At 41.3% G+C, this 18,328-nt stretch overlaps 1 protein-coding gene and 2 non-coding genes across 3 annotated transcripts; all 3 read right to left on the minus strand.

Annotated features, from left to right (window-relative positions):
- Positions 1 to 819: 819 nt before the first annotated feature.
- Positions 820 to 5,955, minus strand: LOC143420243 (uncharacterized). The gene is made up of 4 exons (XM_076887999.1): positions 5,242 to 5,955; positions 3,718 to 3,821; positions 2,143 to 2,739; positions 820 to 1,791 (listed from the first exon to the last, which is right to left on the minus strand). The coding sequence occupies exons 2-4, from the start codon at positions 3,733 to 3,735 to the stop codon at positions 1,114 to 1,116; spliced, it is 1,293 nt and encodes a 430-aa protein (XP_076744114.1). The 5' UTR covers positions 3,736 to 3,821; positions 5,242 to 5,955; the 3' UTR covers positions 820 to 1,113.
- Positions 5,956 to 12,461: 6,506 nt separating this feature from the next.
- trnas-cga (transfer RNA serine (anticodon CGA)) lies at positions 12,462 to 12,543 on the minus strand. The gene has a single exon. It is a non-coding gene; the product is annotated as a tRNA-Ser (tRNA).
- A 575-nt stretch (positions 12,544 to 13,118) lies between these two features.
- Positions 13,119 to 13,190, minus strand: trnag-ucc (transfer RNA glycine (anticodon UCC)). Its single transcript has one exon. It is a non-coding gene; the product is annotated as a tRNA-Gly (tRNA).
- Between the last annotated feature and the right edge of the window lie 5,138 nt (positions 13,191 to 18,328).

Below are 18,328 nucleotides of genomic sequence, written 5' to 3' on the forward strand. Positions count from 1 at the left end.
AGTTGGGCTGTACCTCGATGGGCAGTGTCACCAACATGGGGATATCCTGCTCCAGTCTGACGCGCAACATCTTGTTGTGGGACCCCGGGAGCTTCCTGTCTGCCGATCCGCCTCTCCGTCGGCCTGCTCCACAGTCGCCGCCTCCTCCAGAGAGCGTTTTGTGTCGTCTGCTGCCAGCTTGACTTGCTGATCTTTATCTCAGGAGGCAGTGGGTTTTTACCCTCTCCCCCTTTGATCCTGTGCGTTATCGTTTAAAACTCGCTATCTGCATCTTTTGGCTCCAGCACGTCTTTATTGTTAGAGTTGTTGCTTGCTGTGTTCTTCTGCAGGGTGCTGATGATTCATTGTTCTGCTTCTTCTGATGGTAAACGCCTCTGGAAAGCCTGAATATGTGAGCGCGTCTGATTCATACAGAGTTCTGCTCTGCCCCCCCGGACTGATATATGCAGCCAGTGTGAATGTGTGTTATGTATCACTCACATGTTAGGTTCATTAGACTGACACAAGAGTGATGCACAGATGTTGGTGTTTTTAGGGCCAAGTGTGAAAGTGGAAGAAAGACAAATTCTTTTGAAATGTTAAAAGAATGTTGGAAATTTGATCAGAATACAGTAAAAATGAAAGAAACAGATATTTTTCTCAGATCATTGTGTTAAATTGTCATAATCGCCGTGTTCTCTTTAAGACTATCAGCTCTACTCTAAACAACCCTGAAAGCCTCTGCTGACACATGTCATCAGTTCCTTTCTTTCTTTGTAAACAAGGTCGAGTCTGTCAGGTCAGCAATAGTACTTCCTACAGATGACCCATCAGTGTTTATTCCATGACTGTAAACATGTTTCCATTTGTCACTTCAGTCTTTACTCTGAAATACAGGAAATGACATCATGGCTCAAAATCTTTGTCGTTCAAACAATTCTTTATTTAACATTTTTTTAACTTTATTTAACAAAATACATTCAATAAAAACTTGAACAACAGAAAACTGATTTTTAATCCAACCACTGAAAAAAAAAGGTAACGACTGAACACAAACAGAAGAACAATTTATAAAGATTAAAATGGAACTACAGGAAGTTTGATTCACAGCCTCATTTGAACTTAAACTTAAACTTAAGGAGAGCCGACCTGAGCTCTGTGGAGCCTGATCTCCAGGGTTTTAAGTTGGACTCTGAAACCAGAGGATGTTTCTCTCTCTTCAGATTCACTCTGATCCTGTGATGGGAACGATTTCAGCCCTGCGTGATCGCGCTGATGTTTGCACAGAGCAGATGATGAAGTGAATGTTTTGGCACATTGGTAACAGTGAAACAGTTTATTAGTAACGTGGGATCGTTTGTGTGCAGAGTATGAACTGAGATTACTGAAGCTCTTGTCACACTGCTCACAGCTGTAGTTTCCTTCCATGTGTGTACGTTCATGCTCGTTACGATGACCTGACTGTGAGAAGCTTTTGTCACAGTGTCTGCACTTGTATGGTTTCGCTCCTGTGTGGACTCGTTTGTGTGTTTTAAGGTGACCTGCAGTGGTGAAGGATGACCCACACTGATCACAGAGGTGCTTTTTGACCCCACTGTGAAAGAGTTCATGTTGTTTTAACTCAGCTGATGTGGGGAAGCTTCTCCCACATTCTTTGCAGTATTTCAGTTTGTCTCCAGTGTGTTTACGTTGATGTATTTTTAGGCTGGCTTGGTGACTGAAAGTTTTTCCACAGATGTCACAACGAAAGTCTTTCCCACCACCACAGCGATGACAGGGTTGAGAAGTGGATCCATCTGTGTCGCTCTGCTTCTAAACAAAGACACAAAGACAGTGTAAGTCAGTCCTTCAACACTTTTATCCTGAAAGTCGCCTGAAATAAAGAGCATCTCTGCAGACGTCCAATTACATTTTACTGTTTCGATTAACACACTCAGTTTACTGGGCTACAATAACTACAATACTACCACCATAATACTACAGCAATACTTATTTAATATTACAGTAACATCTGACTTACACTTAAATGAAATGAAAACCTGAATAATGGCTCAGAGCTACTCTTCGGTGCAGTAGAAGTGCTAACATGCTAACACAATTTAATGAGCAGACTTGTTCCAAACAGTCAGACTGAACTTACAAGAATAAAATAAAAATACAAACCTCACAGTAACTGCACTTGTAGAGTCTCTTTCTGGTGTGGATCTGTTGGTGTTTTCTCAGGTACTGTGGAGTTTTAAAAGTCTTCTCACACAGGTCACATTGATAAGGTCTCTCCTCAGTGTGGGTAAACATGTGGTGTTGTAACTGTGCGTCTGTTGTAAAGTATTTACCACACTGATCACACCAGTACACATCTTCTCCGGAGTGAATGCGTACGTGTATATTTCGGTACCCTAGCTGGCTGAAGGTTTTTCCACAGATGTCACAGCTGTATGCCTTAACTCCAGAGTGGGTAACTAGATGTCTCTGCAAGTGGCTACTTCGAGTAAAAGCTCTGCCACACTGATCACAGCTGTAAGCTTTAACTCCACTGTGGACGACTTGGTGTCTTTTCAGGGAATTCTTCCAGGAAAACGACTTTCCACACAAGTCACAGCTGAACGGTCTCTCTCCAGTGTGGATGAGCTGATGTTGTTTTAGTTTAAACTTCCAGGTAAAATCCTTCCCACACTCGTCACAGGTGTATTTTTTCTCTCTCTTGCTTCTTTGAGGTTTGTCGGCCTCCTGAGAGCGCTGACTTCTCGGTCCATGTTGGTCCTGCAGTGACAGAGATACAGAGTCAGTGAGTGAAATGCAGTCATTGAACAAACTGAAGCTTCAAACTCCCTCCATTAACACTAGTTTTAAACCTGAAGGTGGAGTGTGGCACCAAACACCACCAGAACCTGAACGACTGCAGGTGCTGATAAGTTGCGGTCGCGGTATTTCAACATCTAGTTAGCAATACAGAAGACGAGCGAGAATAAATGGAGTAATATTTTTTACGTGGCAGGTAATTTCAAATGCAGCGATTCTATCAGCCCAACAAACATCAGTAAACACACAAACTGTTTGTGTGCAGTTTGTCTCACAATGTGATGTAAAGACTGCAGTAAAATCCTCTGCAGGTTAGTGCAGGATAAGCAGGCAAGTTTACTGTAATGTGATGGATTTAAGTAAAGAACAGTGTGTGACTGGTGCACAGTGACTGTGGTGCTCATGTCAGAGTTAGATTACATCAAGTGTAGCAGAGATTAACTTAAACTTAAGCTCATGATGCTGACATTCATTCACTGAGCTCCACCCACATACCAACAGTTTAGTGTCTAATATAAAGACAGTGTACTGTCAGTGTAGAGAAAGGAAATCAGCCAGGACAACTCATGAAACATCTGCAGACATCTGGATGAATTCACAGAGAGCAGCAGGTCAGCTGATCACAGCCTGTACATTAAAAAAAATCTACTGGAGCTCTCAATAGAAATGATTGTGAGCTGTGACCCTTTTCCCCACACTGAGCCACTACAGCTGATTTTAGGGTTGAATCCTGCTGAATCCCACTTTAACATCTTCCTGCTCATTTTGATGTTTAGAGGCAACGTCACCGTCTAAGATGTAGGCATTGTATACATTGTATACATTATTTCTACATTACATTAATATTGCACAAGGTTCACTTAGTTTAGCATAAAATATACATACTGTATCAGTACTTCAGCTTTTAATGGAGTATTTCTTAACACTAGTATCTGTCACCTTCTGTGTTGAGCTCATTGTTTTCTCTGCAGTGGCTGAGCTGAGTCCAAGTAGCTGAAATTTCCTCTGCTGCTCCGTCAGACTCTTCTCCTCCTCCTGATCAGCTGGGACACAAAACAGAACTTTGTTAAGCTCCACACTGCACTGAAGAGTCAAAGTGTCTTATATGTTCATCTGAGAACACACAGAACACATTTTAGCTTCCTTGGGTGGACAACTTGTTTGAAACAAACACAAAAGGTTTGAACACCGATACCAAATTCAGCAGTATGGCACACCAGTACCAGGAGAGCAATTCCTCTTTAAAATATGCCCTGGCCAAGAAAAAACCCGACAATATACGTGTGCCGTGAGAAATGATAGATAGATAGATAGATAGATAGATAGATAGATAGATAGATAGATAAAATTTATCTATCTATCTATCTATCTATTTCAAACATGCAAATATAATTGAAATAACAACAGAAAAAAATAAAAATAACAAAACTTAAAAATCATCAAGTTTTCATGTAAATATCTATGTCTACAGAATGTGTGTGCTCGAAAAGGAGTAGGATGAAGTTTTCTTGTTCCTACCCCCTTATTTCAAATTTCATTGCTTACAAATCCATATCCAGGATTCAACATTATTTGATCATATATTTAACTATGTACAAGTCTAACACATTGAACATACACAAATAAAACCATTTTCAGCACGTAAACCAGAACAACAACAAACTACATTTTTTACATAAACTAATCACTCTGTTTATAACAGCCGCTTAATCTCTGAGTTTATTTTCTATCTATGTGACAAAAACCTTAATGAAGACTTAAGGTTGGGTTACTCAGGCCTTGATTTATAAAAAATGAGGACACAATGAGACAACTCAGTCACTGAGAGGAAGATTTCCTATATTCATGCAATTTATTATTTTTTGAACAATCCTGTGAATTTTTGTATTGATGTACTTGTCTTGATTTCATCTGTATATCCGAGTGGGTGTAGAAATCTGAGCCATCATCTGAGTAAGCCTCATCACAACTTTGCGCTGATAAAGGCAGCTGTGTTTTAGCCTGGAACACATTTATTTTTACATTTCTCATAAATGTATTTCATTATAGCACTTTTACCGCCAACATGTTGGGTCTTTTGGAGCCGGAAGTGACCTTATATGGAAGAAGGGTGGCGCTAGCTAGCTTAGTTAGCAAGCTGCATTCATAAGCTGTGCAGGTGCCACAGAGATGCTAAGTAGCCTTAATAACAGACTAATAAAACAACACAAACTCTGATTACAATGAGCTCATTTAAAAGCTTTCTTCTAATAAAATTATTTTCTTCTCTGTGTTTCACAACCTTTTGCTGATATCTTTCTGTAAATTAGTTTAAAGCAGCTTGAGTCAATTTAGTCAGATTTTTTTTTTCCAACTTGTTCACAAAAACTTGAGAAGAGACACCGAGGAGAGCAACAGAAAGCCTCATTCAGGAGCTAAACTCAAGATTAACTAGACTCGGATTAATATTAGCTCGGTGCTTACCTTTAAATCAGTCTTGACAATAATCGGAGAGAAAAACGCCATAAAGCGGGAACTCGGCTTCTTCTTCTTCTGCTCTTGTATTTTTTGGCGGTTAAAGCTTTAAGGCGCATTACCGCCACCTGCTGGACTGGACTTTTCATGTCCCAAACATCATCAATTGGGCACAAATTTGTTGGAGTTTCTGTTAATAAAAAAGATGGAATTCAAGGATCTTGTTATTTGGTTTGTTCGTTTTCACCATTTACTCTACAATTTTCTGCCAGTGTATAGCAAACCCCACAGCTCAAATCAATGAAGAATTTAGTATTTTTAACATATTGCTTAAGCTGGAACCAGCAGCTATATAGGCCTAATTTTTAATCCAAACATGTGATAGAGGTTTACCACCAGGAGAAGCAGACTGTAAATAAAAGACTGTGCTACTGAAAACTGTTAGTCTGACTTTGGATTGTAAATATGTTTCCATTTGTCACTTCTGTATTTGTATATGGCTCAAACTATTTGTTATGAAAGCAAAACAAACAAACTGATGTTGTATAAATTGATTCAGGATTATTTACTTCGAGTCCAGAAATCATAGCTGTCTCATCAGATCCAGTTGTGACATTAGCTATAGTTTCCGCGGAGGGTACTTGGTTCTGTATGACAGCACAGCTTTTAGGTTGAATTCAAGCGCTTGAGTACAGCCTGATAATTAGAGGCCTGCAAACATGTTTGCTGATGAACTTTGGAAGTAAAAGTACAGACAGCTATAGAAGACACAGGACACGAGATGGGTTCATTATTTCCATGTAACAATCCGTAACTCTGTAATTAATGAATGTGCCATTTAATCTTGGCTGCAGCCAAGATTAAATGGCACATTCATTAAATGGCTAAAATGGGTTGGCTGCCGTTCAGCATTTAGCACAAGTCAGCTTTTGATCAGAAAGTTTTCTGGTTTGATCCCTGGCTGCTCCAGTCTGCAGGCGAAATATCCTTGGACAAGATTGTAATCCCAAGCTGCTTTCTGATGCATCCATTGGAGTGTGAATGCTTTATAGAGTTTGTGAAACAGTTGTACGTGTGGTCAGATTGTTTTGTATTTGTGTGTGGATTGAAGCACATGTCTGAGAGCACATCAATCACTGCACATATTTTTTAAAATCTTAGTTTAAATAAAGTTTTTGATTATTTATTATAAAAAAGAGATGATATATATATAATGCAGTGGGCACTCTACCAGCTAACATGTCAGTTAATTTGACACATTGATTTATTTATCATTTCTTTTTCTCTCTCAGCTTTTCAGCTCCATATTTTTGCCATTTCTTCCACACTCAACTCTGTTCTACAAGGTGAGCCCACAGTTAATGTAGGAGAGGGCAGGTGGCATTAAGAGATTTGATTGGGCAATCTAGGGCCCAGTTAGTTCTTCCTTTTGGTGAAAGCTGGGCTCTTCAGTTCAGCATGGCACAGCTCCAAAGATTCTGCAACATCAAACCCTCTGTCTGCTAATGTTACATCACCTGGGCTGAGGCAGTCCAGGTAATTGCAACAGTTTCTTGAAATTAGTTAATTCAGATATAAACAGAGTGACAGTTTACAGATTCAAACATGTCTCAGAGAAAACAGAAAAAAACAGTAAAGCCCAACTCTCCTCTTTGTGATCAGGAAGACAAAATTCAACTTCCTGATCAAGTAGACAAATCATTCAACCAGCTTCTAGAAAAGGAAGATATTCAAAAGTTGAAAGAAATGGAACTCCTAGACATGCAGGGAAGAAACTTTGAGCTCCAAGCAAAGCTTGATAAAGCACTAGAAAAACTAGTGCTGAAGGACAAAAAGAATCAGGAGCTGCAAGTAAAGCTTGATGAAAGACCGCACACAAATGAAGAGTTTCTTCAAGAAAAAAGGCTACAGGAGATAAAACAGAAGGAAATGGATTTCAAGCTCCAGGACCTGGAGAAACACAACAAAGGCTTGCAAATCAAGCTTAATGAAGCTCTGCAAAAAAAATTAAGAACTCCTCCAAGAAAAACAACAACAGGACATGAAGCAGTGCAAACTCCAAGGCATGGAGGAAAAATACAAAGCGCTTCAGGTAAAGCTTGATAAAACACTGAACAAAAATAAAGAGTTGCTTCAAGAACAAAAGCAACAAGAAATTAAACAGAAACAAACGGACTGCAAGCTTGAAGACATGCAGGAAAAATACACAGCGCTGAAAATAAAACTTGATAAAGCCAGAGGTGGGACCAAGTCATTGTTTTGCAAGTCTCAAGTAAGTCTCAAGTCTTTATCCTCAAGTCTCAAGTCAAGTCTCAAGTAATGTCAGGCAAGTCAGAGTCGAGTCTCAAGTCACTGGTGTAAATGTCCGAGTAAAGTCACAAGTCTGAAATTTTGAATTTCAAGTCCTTTCGAGTCTTTAAAAAGAAAAAAACGAAAAAATAATGTTGCAGTTATGCTAAATGTAAATATTAGACCATGTAATTTTTAAATCTGTGTTTTTCTCAACACATGACAAAATAGTGAACTTAGAAAATATACACAAATTGTGAAATTGCACCTCTTTAAAATGCAGCTCAATTAAACCTAGCTCCAAGGATAATTTTCACCGACAGTTCTGAGATAAGCTGCATGTTATTCTTGGATGCGGTTGTAGGACCGGTGTCGTGCCAAAGTAGGTATCCCCGACAGAATTTGTTTCCCCTGTGCTGGGAGCATGCAGGAAGTACTGATGTTTTCATTTTGTGAAAAATTAGTATCGTTACATTACCATTCAGTTTGAGGGTTACAACAGAAAATTATATATTTATTGCTCACGGGGTATCAGATGGGATTATTTTAATAAACCATAAACATTTTGGCTAATAACTATTTTTATTCTCCTGTAACTTTATTATATAAAGAGCTAAATCCTCCAAAGTTTCAGGAGAAATGCGTCATAATAAGAAGTGTTTGTGAACGAAAAATCAGCAATGTGGGATACTGTTTGTCCGTGATTTACACAGGGGGAACAAATTGTGGCAGGACCAGCCTGATATTATTTGTATCCCACTATAACTTCGTTGTATAAAGAGCTAAGATCTCAAAAATGTCAGGAGTAGTCAGTCATTATAAGAAGTGTTTGTAAACTAAAAATCAACAATGTGGGATACTGTTTGTCCGTGATTTGGACAGTCCAGCGTGTGCTCCCGACGCAGGGGAAACAAATTCTGTCGGGGATACCTAGTTTGGCACGATAGTAACTTCAGGTCACTGCAACAAGCCCAGGTACAGTTTACCGACGGATGGGTGCAGGACCTTGAAATGCACCGTGTAGAACGAAAGACCATCGTACGTATCATAAGTTTACCAGTCTCACAAATCGTCTTCATAAATACACAATCGTTAACCGTTTATTAATAGGACCTTTAAGCTCAACGGTAATTAATTAGCAGTGGAAATAATTTCTGGTACGCGTTACAGAAATGTAGCAGTGACAACAATACTGTATGCTGTAATCGTACTGGGCAATTGGTGATACAAAAAACTGTTTTATCCTGCGAATAAAAGTATATGTTTTTGTCAATGTACCAAAATAACAGAAGCGAAACGCAATATTGTGTCAGGACAATTCACTATTTATGCACAACAAACAAAGGAGCGACAATTTCTGTTCAGCGCCAGACTTGCTTGTAACCTATATCACCAATTATGTTATGAAAATGACGCATTAACTACAACAGCAGACTGACCTTTGTGTAAATGCTTGGAGCAGACTAACCTGTGAGCTGGAGGGTTCTGGGACGTTATATTTGGTCTTTGAATGGCTGCAATCCAGGCCACCCGTCGCCTCTTTGTTACTTCGGAAACATGGCTCGAACAATTTCTCTTCAACAACGTAATCCGATAACAACCGATCTCTTTACCCGTCGGCTTCCCGTGGCTGTCATGCGACCGGCTATTGCAGTTAATAATACAACAGCTTCTTGCCATTTTTGTGTTTCTTTTTTATCGCTGTGATTTCAATTGAAAGCCTGCGTGCGCTCGTACCTCTTGCCACGAGTTCCCAGAATCCTTTGCGGTTTTACCCCTGAATGACGTCACATTTTCAATCTCTATATAATATGTATGTTAAATTTTATATTTGGGGTGAAATATCAAGTCTTTTCAAGTAAACCGGTTCAAGTCCAATTCAAGTCCCAGGTCATTGGTGTAAAAGTCCAAGTCAAGTCACAAGTCTTAGAACATTTTTTCAAGTCAAGTCTAAAGTCATAAAATTAATGACTCGAGTCTGACTCGAGTCCAAGTCATGTGACTCGAGTCCACACCTCTGGTTGTTTATGATCAGTAAAAAATAAAACAAACAGTGGGACACAGAGTTTTCTTAAAAATAAACACATGAAAAAAGTCTTTGGTATATTATCTTAATTGCCTCTAGATGCTCCCAGGGCTAGGACTCAGCTATCTCCAGCATGGACTGCAGGATGGAAGCAACAACAATAAAGAGGATGATAGAGAGGAGGAAGGCTCTGTGGATGACCTGCAGCTCAATGAGGCCAGTTTGGACAGCAAGGATTAGCAAGGTGATCCCTTCAGTCATCCCCCTGCACAGAGAGGAAGCAACCTATTATGCTACAATATAGTCTTTGTGCCAGCGAGGCTTGTACTTGACGCGTGGCAGTCTTCTGGCAGTAGGTGAGCCAGTCTGAGTGTGGTGCAGCCTAGCAGTGTCAGCGTTCTTTTCAGTCACTGGGCGACAGCGTGCTAGATGAGTGGCATTCCAACTCTTTCCATCACTCAGCAAGAAGGCATTCAAGCCTTTGGCTTTTGTTACTGTTACAGGAGGGGTAAATCTGGGATGTCCTTTGGGAACATGGTGGGGTTTCCTTATCCTCACACTCTCTCCTGGTAGAAAAGAAGGTTTCCGTGCGTGACGCCTATCATCAGTGTAACGTTGCATTTTCAACTGATATTTCCGAACTGAGTGACGTGCAACGTATCCAGTGGAGACACAGCAGGAGGCAAAGGGAGTACATCCAGTATAGTACGCATCTTCCTGCCACACAGGAGTTCTTAGGGAGAGGGAAGTAGAGGGAAGTAGTTGCATGCGGTGTTGCACAGTAAACTTGAAGCCAATCCAGCACAGTCGCCTTCCATGGTTTCGACTGCTGGATTGATGTCTGGATACAGGTGCGGAGGGCACGATGAAACCGTTCGATTGCTCCGTTTGCAGCTGGGTAGTAGACAGATGTTCTGCTGTGGGAGATGCCTCTATTCTGGAGGAATGAGGTGAACATTACAGAGGTGAACTGTGCACCATTGTCAGTTATGATGTTCTCTGGGTTGCCATGACGACTAAAGACAGATGAGAGGAACTGAATGACATCATCAGTAGTAGCATAAGGTGAAAAGGCAAGCTCAGGCCATTTGGAGTAGTAGTCAGTCAATGTTATGACGTATCTACAAGCAGGTATTGCAGTATCAAAAGGCCCAACAATGTCAAGACCAAGTTTTTTCCACGGTCCATCAGGCAGTGGGACGGGTTGGAGAGGAGCAGGATTAGTATGTGCAGTTTTGTCATTGGACTGGCAAAGGAGGCATGAGGTTATGGCAGACTGAACTTGCGAGTCCATTTTTGGCCACCAGTAGAGATCTCTTAATCTTTGTTTTGTGCGCACAATGGTGACTTTCATGTGCCAGTGCAATCAGTTTAGGTCTCACTGAAAGTGGTGCAATGAGCCTTGAGCCTCTGAGAACATAATCACTTAGGGTTGAGAGTTCATTACGGATTTTGTAGTAAGGTGCAAGCGTGACATCAAATGCTTTGATTGAGGCAGGCCAGCCACTTTGTATTTGTGAACGCAAAGCAACCAGTTCAGGGCAAGTTGAACAGGCAGAGTCAAAGTCCGCAACTGGAAGTGAGGACATGGCAGCAGAAACTTGGGCTACCATTTCATGATCTGAATCTGATGTGGAATGGGAAGAAACAGGCAGGGGCAGGCGAGAGAGACAGTCAGCTGTATAGTTCTGAGAACCTGGGCGGCAAATAACATCATAGTCAAAACACAGGAGGCGGGCAGACCAGCGGGCGATGCGCATGCCAACCCTATTAAACCCTTTGGTGCTCAGCAGCGTTGTCAGAGCTTGGTGGTCTGTCGGCAGAGTGAAACGTCGGCCCCACAAATACGTTCTCCATTTCTCTGCAGCCCACACACAAGCATAAGCTTCTTTTTCAACAGTTGAGTACTTTTGATCTGTTGCAGGCAGTGTGCAGGTAGCAAACGCCACAGGTTTTTCTGTGCCATCAGGTTGCACTTGAGCAAATACAGCACCAAGCCCATAGTCACTTGCATCAGTAGAGATCACAACACGCAAGGCAGGGTCAAACAGTGCCAGTGCAGGACTATTCACCAGGAGTTTTTTTACTTCTTCAAAGCTCGCTTGTGCACCTGAAGTCCATGTGAAAGTGTTCTTGTCGTTAGCACAGGCACACATAGGGGCTACAACAGTTGCAAAGTTTGGCAAAACTTGGAGTACCATGACACCAAGTCCAAGAAGGATCTCAAACTGAGGGAACTGGGGAGGATTAAAGGGGCAGCACAGCAGCGTTTTGGAAAACAGTGTAAAGGCTTTTCAGGAAGCTTTTAGGACGCTGTGAAAATACTGAATTTGAATAGTGGAGGCTAGAAGTAGTGAATGTATCCTTCCTCTCTATCATTAGATGGAGAGAGTGTACAAAGGCCGGCATAGTGGGTCTGTGGCCACTCTTGCTTGCACTTTTGCGTGTCCGTCAGCCAGCTGTGGAGAAGAGCAAAGTTTTTACATGCAAAGAGCTGAAGTGAAAAGCAGTGTTCCAAACAATGAAATGTGTCCACTCTTTGTGCTTTTCATGCAGTAATGTTTGATGTTTGAAGCTATTTCTGCTGTTGTCCCATTCCCGGTGAAATCCGCTGTCCCTCCAATCCCGATCCTCTTGCAAAGCAATCAGCATTTGTCAGACGCATCAGTCATTGGCGGTACTCAGACAGGATCCTGGATGACTACACGTCTGGGGTGGCTAAGAGAGCAATTGAAGGATGCCATGTTTACTGAATATGTGCCTAATTTTGTCAGGACATAGCTGGGTCCATTGCTTCTGCGTGCTCTATTTTCACAAGCAAAGGCCTGGCTCTTTCTCCTGGCACCTTCTCAGGTGAACTCCATGCCGTGGCTTCTTCTCAAATCAACGTCTGGACTGCCGCAAAACAGCTGACCGTTGTCGACAGGATTCGAACCTGTGCGGGGAGACCCCAATGGATTTCGAGTCCATCGCCTTGACCGCTCGGCCACAACAACCACATTTGGTTTTGGAGCTACATACTTGAAAGACATACGTCTTCCAAGTCCTACGCCACACGTCTTTCAAGTAGGATGTGCACAACAACGGCCACGCTGGATTGTAAATGCGGTAGCTGCATGACTTTGGTGAGAAAGCTTGTGGTTTTGCAGTTCCGTGAGATCGGTGCAGCACAGCTGCGGTTGAAGCTAGCTGGCTGACATTAGCTTGCTTGTTTGCATGAACAGTAACACACACAGCTGATGATTTTGCCACCGCAAAGAGCTGATCAGTACATGGTTAGTAAAATGTTATCTTCATTCCAAACATTCAGCACAATATTTAAAGTGGGACTGGGTGTCTTTATGAAGAAGTAGCGTGTCCAATCACAGTTTCATGTAAGAAGGTATATGTATGAAGTGATGAGAACTCAAAGCCTGTGTGAACAGTGTCTTTCCACAGCAAACGGTAGCAGCGAGGCCGATGAAGAATGCACCTGGCCTGACATTGTAAGCCTTTGCAGAAAGAGCGGAGAACGTTTTTACTGTAAAACAGTACGCAGCCCACATGCTTGAACAGCACTGCGAGAAGCAACTGCGATGGCCGGGAATCGAACCCGGGTCAACTGCTTGGAAGGCAGCTATGCTCGCCACTATACCACCATCGCTGTGAAAAACTGCAACATCACTGAGTCATTGTCCGGCTTATGAAGCTTTCAGGACAATTAACAAGGTGGGCATTGTGATTACTCGCTTGTCAGGTTCTAAACTGGTCAAAAGGTAGATCACTAAAAAGACTAGTGCTCTCATGCAACTGCACATTTAATCTCATCAGCTAAGCTTCTTTGCTACTCAAGTGTGGCCTCTCACGCATTTAAACTCTTGTGTGATTTTTAGCACCTTGAGAGTCGCAATGGTCACGCGAGTTCTTCAGGTCACAGCAGACAAGGTGCGAATAGGTGTGAATCTGTCTTGGGACGAATCTGGGACGAGGACGTCTTTGGCTCCTCTCTCAAGTTATTGGACTTTGGCAAAAAGGTTTCACGCTTAATTAAAAAATGAGAGCAAGTGTCTGTGTCCCGAATACAAAGTGGGAGCTGGTTCCACAGAGAGGGGCCTGAAAAGTGATGGCTCTGCCTTCCATTGTACTTTTAAATCCCCTCGGAAGACAGCAGTCTGAGAGCAAAGCACTCTGTTGGGATGATATGGCACTGTGAGATCTTGTAGACAAAATTGGGGGTGATTATTCAAGACCTTGTGTGTGTGAGGGCAAGTATTTGGATTTTTATTTGGGATTTAATTGGGAGCCAATGAAGAGAGAAGTCCATATGGGGGAAATATACTCTCTCCTTCCAGTCCCTGACTGTGCTCTGGATGCAGCGTTTTGGAAAATAGTGTAAAGGCTTTTCAGGAAGCTTTTAGGACACTGTGAAAATACTCAATTTGAATAGTGGAGGCTAGAAGTAGTGAATGTATCCTTCCTCTCTATCATTAGATGGAGAGAGTGTACAAAGGCCGGCATAGTGGGTGTACCAGAGCAGGGCTGTGTGTAAAGCACAGCCAGGCAGCTGAACACTGTATTGTTCTCTATTTTGTCCTCTTTGAGCGCGAGACAAGCCACCACAGCTGGCAACACCTGTCAGTGAACACATTCAGGATGAAGATGGGAAGTGAGGAAGAACTGCTGTCAGTGCTGGAAGAGCTCGACCCCCTCCCCATCACTGCGCAGTCTCAGCAGCCCTCACCCACCCCTGCCTCTCCTGTAGATGCCTCTCAAACTGCATCAGTTCAACCCCGAGTTGAATTATTTCAAGACCGAGATGAGCCCATCTGTTTTGCTGAAATCCAAGAAGACATGTGGTCAGTGCTTGACTACCTCCCCGTCTCTCAGCAGTCTAATGTGCTCTCCTCTCCTCATTCACACAACTACTCGACTCCTAAACAAAATCTCATCTGTCCTGCTGATTCCCCTCCATCCAAACTGGCGTCCTCCCCTGTTGCATTCACTGAATTGCCGTCAACAACCCCCATCTTTTGCCAACTAATGAAAAACAATAATTTCACTATAGACGATTGGACCGATTTCAATTGAATTAAACTGTTACTCCTGTTATTTCAACATCTGTCTTTGTGTAAATAAATGAAAAAACAAACAAAAGATGCTTCTGTCATAAGTTACAGCAGGATGAAACAACCTTCATGTAGTTCTTGTTTTTAACACTGCAAACCTTCTTTAGTTCTTTTGTTTCCTTTCATATTCAGCACACATCTGTCAGTGTCCACTAACTGTCAGGGAAAAGCCAGATAAAAACACTGTGGGGTCTTTTGGGACACGTGCTCGTTGGGTTTACTCATAGATATCAGAAATGATCTGTTCTGTATTCAAAGGATACACGAAGGACGTTTGTATTAAATGCAATATAGTGACTGATCATATGCTGGTTTCTTTGGGGGCTTTTCACCACCATGTTACACAAATCCAGTTTCTAACTGAAAAGAAAATCCTTCACCATTTTCTAATCAAATTCCCTGGTTTCCCATGTCAGAGATGTCATGGCTGATAGGATCATCGCATATTGAGCTCAAAGCTAAACTCTTGTGTAGGGCCTCTTTCCATGTTGCACCATTCATTTTAAAAAGTCCTGGTAACAAGAGACAGAGGTGACTTGATGTATTACAGTTACTTCCCAATTTACAGAAATGATGTGACTTCTGACATTTTCCTAGCAGGAAATGTGCTACTGTGGGACACTGAAAGAATAAACAGCAAGGCACGTTTTGTTTTAATAACTTTTCTTTACTTCATTTGTATGAACTAGGTTTACCTTACAAAATCTTATACTGTATATAATGTTTTATGTTTAATTCATGTCAATGTCAGCTCGTGTTTACTCGGGTGAGCAGTACCGGCCCACAAAGAGAATGCTCTTGGTGGGTTTATGTCGGATGAAGAAGATGAAGTGATGATCAAAGAACATTTCAAAGCCCACACTGAGAAGTTGTTCAGAAAAAGAAGTTGAACCTGACCAAGATGAAATCCAAAATTGGGAATTAATTGTTTTATTGTATTATTTTTAATGTCACATATGGTGCTGTGTAATCCGTGTATGTATTATGTGTCTCTGCTGATGTGTTTCATGCCTCACTTTCATTTTACTGTAATTAGGCTAGTTTTAAGTTTCTTGAGTATTCTGATAAGGATACTGTGTAGTATGATTTGCAAATGAAGAGGAATCAATTAGTCTTAAATTAATTGACTAAGAGAAATGAAGCGTTGGAAGAATGTTATGTTGATGACTATGAGGTTTCTGGGGTTTATTCAATAGAGCAACAACTGTGTGGGATCTTTATACAAATTCTTATATTCTATTTAGAGCTTGCTTTAAAGTATGTTAGCAAAAAAACAGCGCACGCATTCGTTTTCACGATTTTTGTTCTTCTTTAGTCATTGGGTCTTTTTAGGTGGTACCTCCAGGTACCACAAGGGGGGATGTGGTGGATTTTTGTGTGATATGTATAACTATACACTATATGTCTATGTGCACTGAACATATATATTTTAACTTTCATGTAGAGTCTTAAGCACAAGACATTTTGCTTCACCATGGTTTATTAAGGTGGTGCAGTAACAGGGCAGTTAATGCTGCTGAGAGTTCTCCTGCATAACTCGCTCTCCAGCTAACTAACCTTCCCTAACGTCTTTCATGCAGCACATGTCTGTATCTATTTTTTCTACTCTTTTACAGAGCATCTTTTTGAGTGTCTTGATTTTAATTTGATCTAAAAGGGTTGGATCTCCACATCGTTGGTGCAAGAAGATTATCAGGATGGCTTCAAAATTTGCGACTACAGCCCCTCTTCTGTGGAACCAGCTTCCAGTTTGGATTCGGGAGACAGACACTATCTCTACTTTCAAGATTAGGCTTAAAACTTTCCTCTTTGGTAAAGTATATATTTAGGGCTGGACCAGGTGACCTTGAATCCTCCCTTAGTTATGCTGCAATAGATGTAGGCTGCCGGGGATTCCCATGATGCATTGAGTTTTTCCTTTCCAGTCACCTTTCTCACTCAGTATGAGTTAACAGACCTCTCTGCATTGAATCATATCTGTTATTAACCTCTGTCTCTCTTCCACAGCATGTCTTTATCCTGTCTTCCTTCTCTTACCCCAACCAGTTGCAGCAGATGGCCCCGCCCCTCCCTGAGCCTGGTTCTGCTGGAGGTTTCTTCCTGTTAAAAGGGAGTTTTTCCTTCCCACTGTCGCCCAAGTGCTTGCTCATAGGGGGTCATATGATTGTTGGGTTGTTCTCTGTATCTATGAAGCACCTTGAGGCGACTTTTGTTGTGATTTGGCGCTATATAAATAAAATTGAATTGTATTGAATTGTGTTAACTTGTGTAGTTACACAAGTTACACAGGCAGAATGCCATGTGAACCCTGTCTCCAGGTGGAAAACAGAATGAGCGATACACCTGCTGTCAGGCCTGCAGGGTTTCTCCCTGTGATGTTCTTCTCTGTCTTGTGGTTGACATTTTTTTTTTTTTACTGGCACAAATAATTTGTGGGGCGTCTTATTGTGACACCTGATTGTTGTAGTATTTTTAAAATGGCTGTGCAAAAAAATAAAAATAAGAACCCCAGATGCATTGCCTGCATTTTTAGATGAATAGTTGTATATAACTTTATTATTTACAAAATTTTTGTTTAATTTAAATTTAAAATAATTACCACTTATATTTGCATTTCAAGTTATGAAAATAATTTACTAAACATGTCTGTGGTTTTTATAGTAAAGAGAAAATATAACTACTACTAGGGTTTTATGTGTTTGTGTGATTTCAGACCAGTTGTTTTAATAACTGTAAATTTGGACGTGTGAGGTTGTGCTGAAAAGAATGATACCAAGAAAGACAAGGTAAAAAAACAACAACAATCAAAAGCAGCCAAAAATGGCCAATTATATTTTGGACCTCAGAATATTGACCCAACAAATCATGAAAAATGAGGTTTCAATAATTGTTTGTGACAGTGCAGCTTTCTGGCAGTAGTAGTAGTCAGTACAATTTGATTTTTTTCTAACAAAAACAGTATGAAACTTAAGTTAGACTTGTGTTTGGAAATGAGCCCCCGCCCAGTGTTGTGTAGCTTTCTGGATTTTATACTTATTGGTTACATATTTATTTATTATACAGGCTATACAGTACACACATTTTATGTAACTGAAATGTTTAATTATGTGGGCTATAGAAAATAATTAAGTTATAGACCATATTTATATGAAACATATGCTTAATGTATATTAATCATATGTAACACCTGCATATGTCTTTAAAACAAGGCTTTGATTTTGCCACCCCATTTGATTTCCATGCCAGCCTGGAAAAATTTCTCTAGATCCGCCCCTGGACCTGTCCTGGACCAGCAACACCAAATCAGTGACTAAAAGAGCTCAGCAGCGACTGCATTTTAAGAGACGACTGAAGAAGGTGCACATCCCCAAACCCATCTTTAATACTTTCTACAGAGGTACCATGCAGAGCATCCTAACCCGCTGCATCACAGTCTGGTATGAAAACTGTCATGCGTCCAATCGCAGAGCCCTCCAGAGGATTGTGTGGACCGCACAGCGTGTTATTGGCAGCTCTCTACCCAGTCTACAGGATATTTACACCTCACTGGGAAAGCCACTAGCATCATGGCTGACCCGCATCACCCTTCCCATCAACTGTTTACCACACTTCCCTCCAGAAGACGACTGCGTCATCAGGAGCAGGTCGGCAAGATTGTGCAATAGCATTTTCCCCC

This window comes from Maylandia zebra, linkage group LG9, assembly GCF_041146795.1.
Source record: "Maylandia zebra isolate NMK-2024a linkage group LG9, Mzebra_GT3a, whole genome shotgun sequence".
In the NCBI taxonomy this organism is placed as follows: Eukaryota; Metazoa; Chordata; class Actinopteri; order Cichliformes; family Cichlidae; genus Maylandia; species Maylandia zebra.

Excerpts from the sequence above, each read along its gene's own strand:
- LOC143420243 (XM_076887999.1), bottom strand. Across the intron at positions 1,792-2,142 it reads ACAAGTGCAGTTACTGTGAG|AAGCAGAGCGACACAGATGG; the intron begins GTTTGTATTTTT and ends GTCTTTGTTTAG.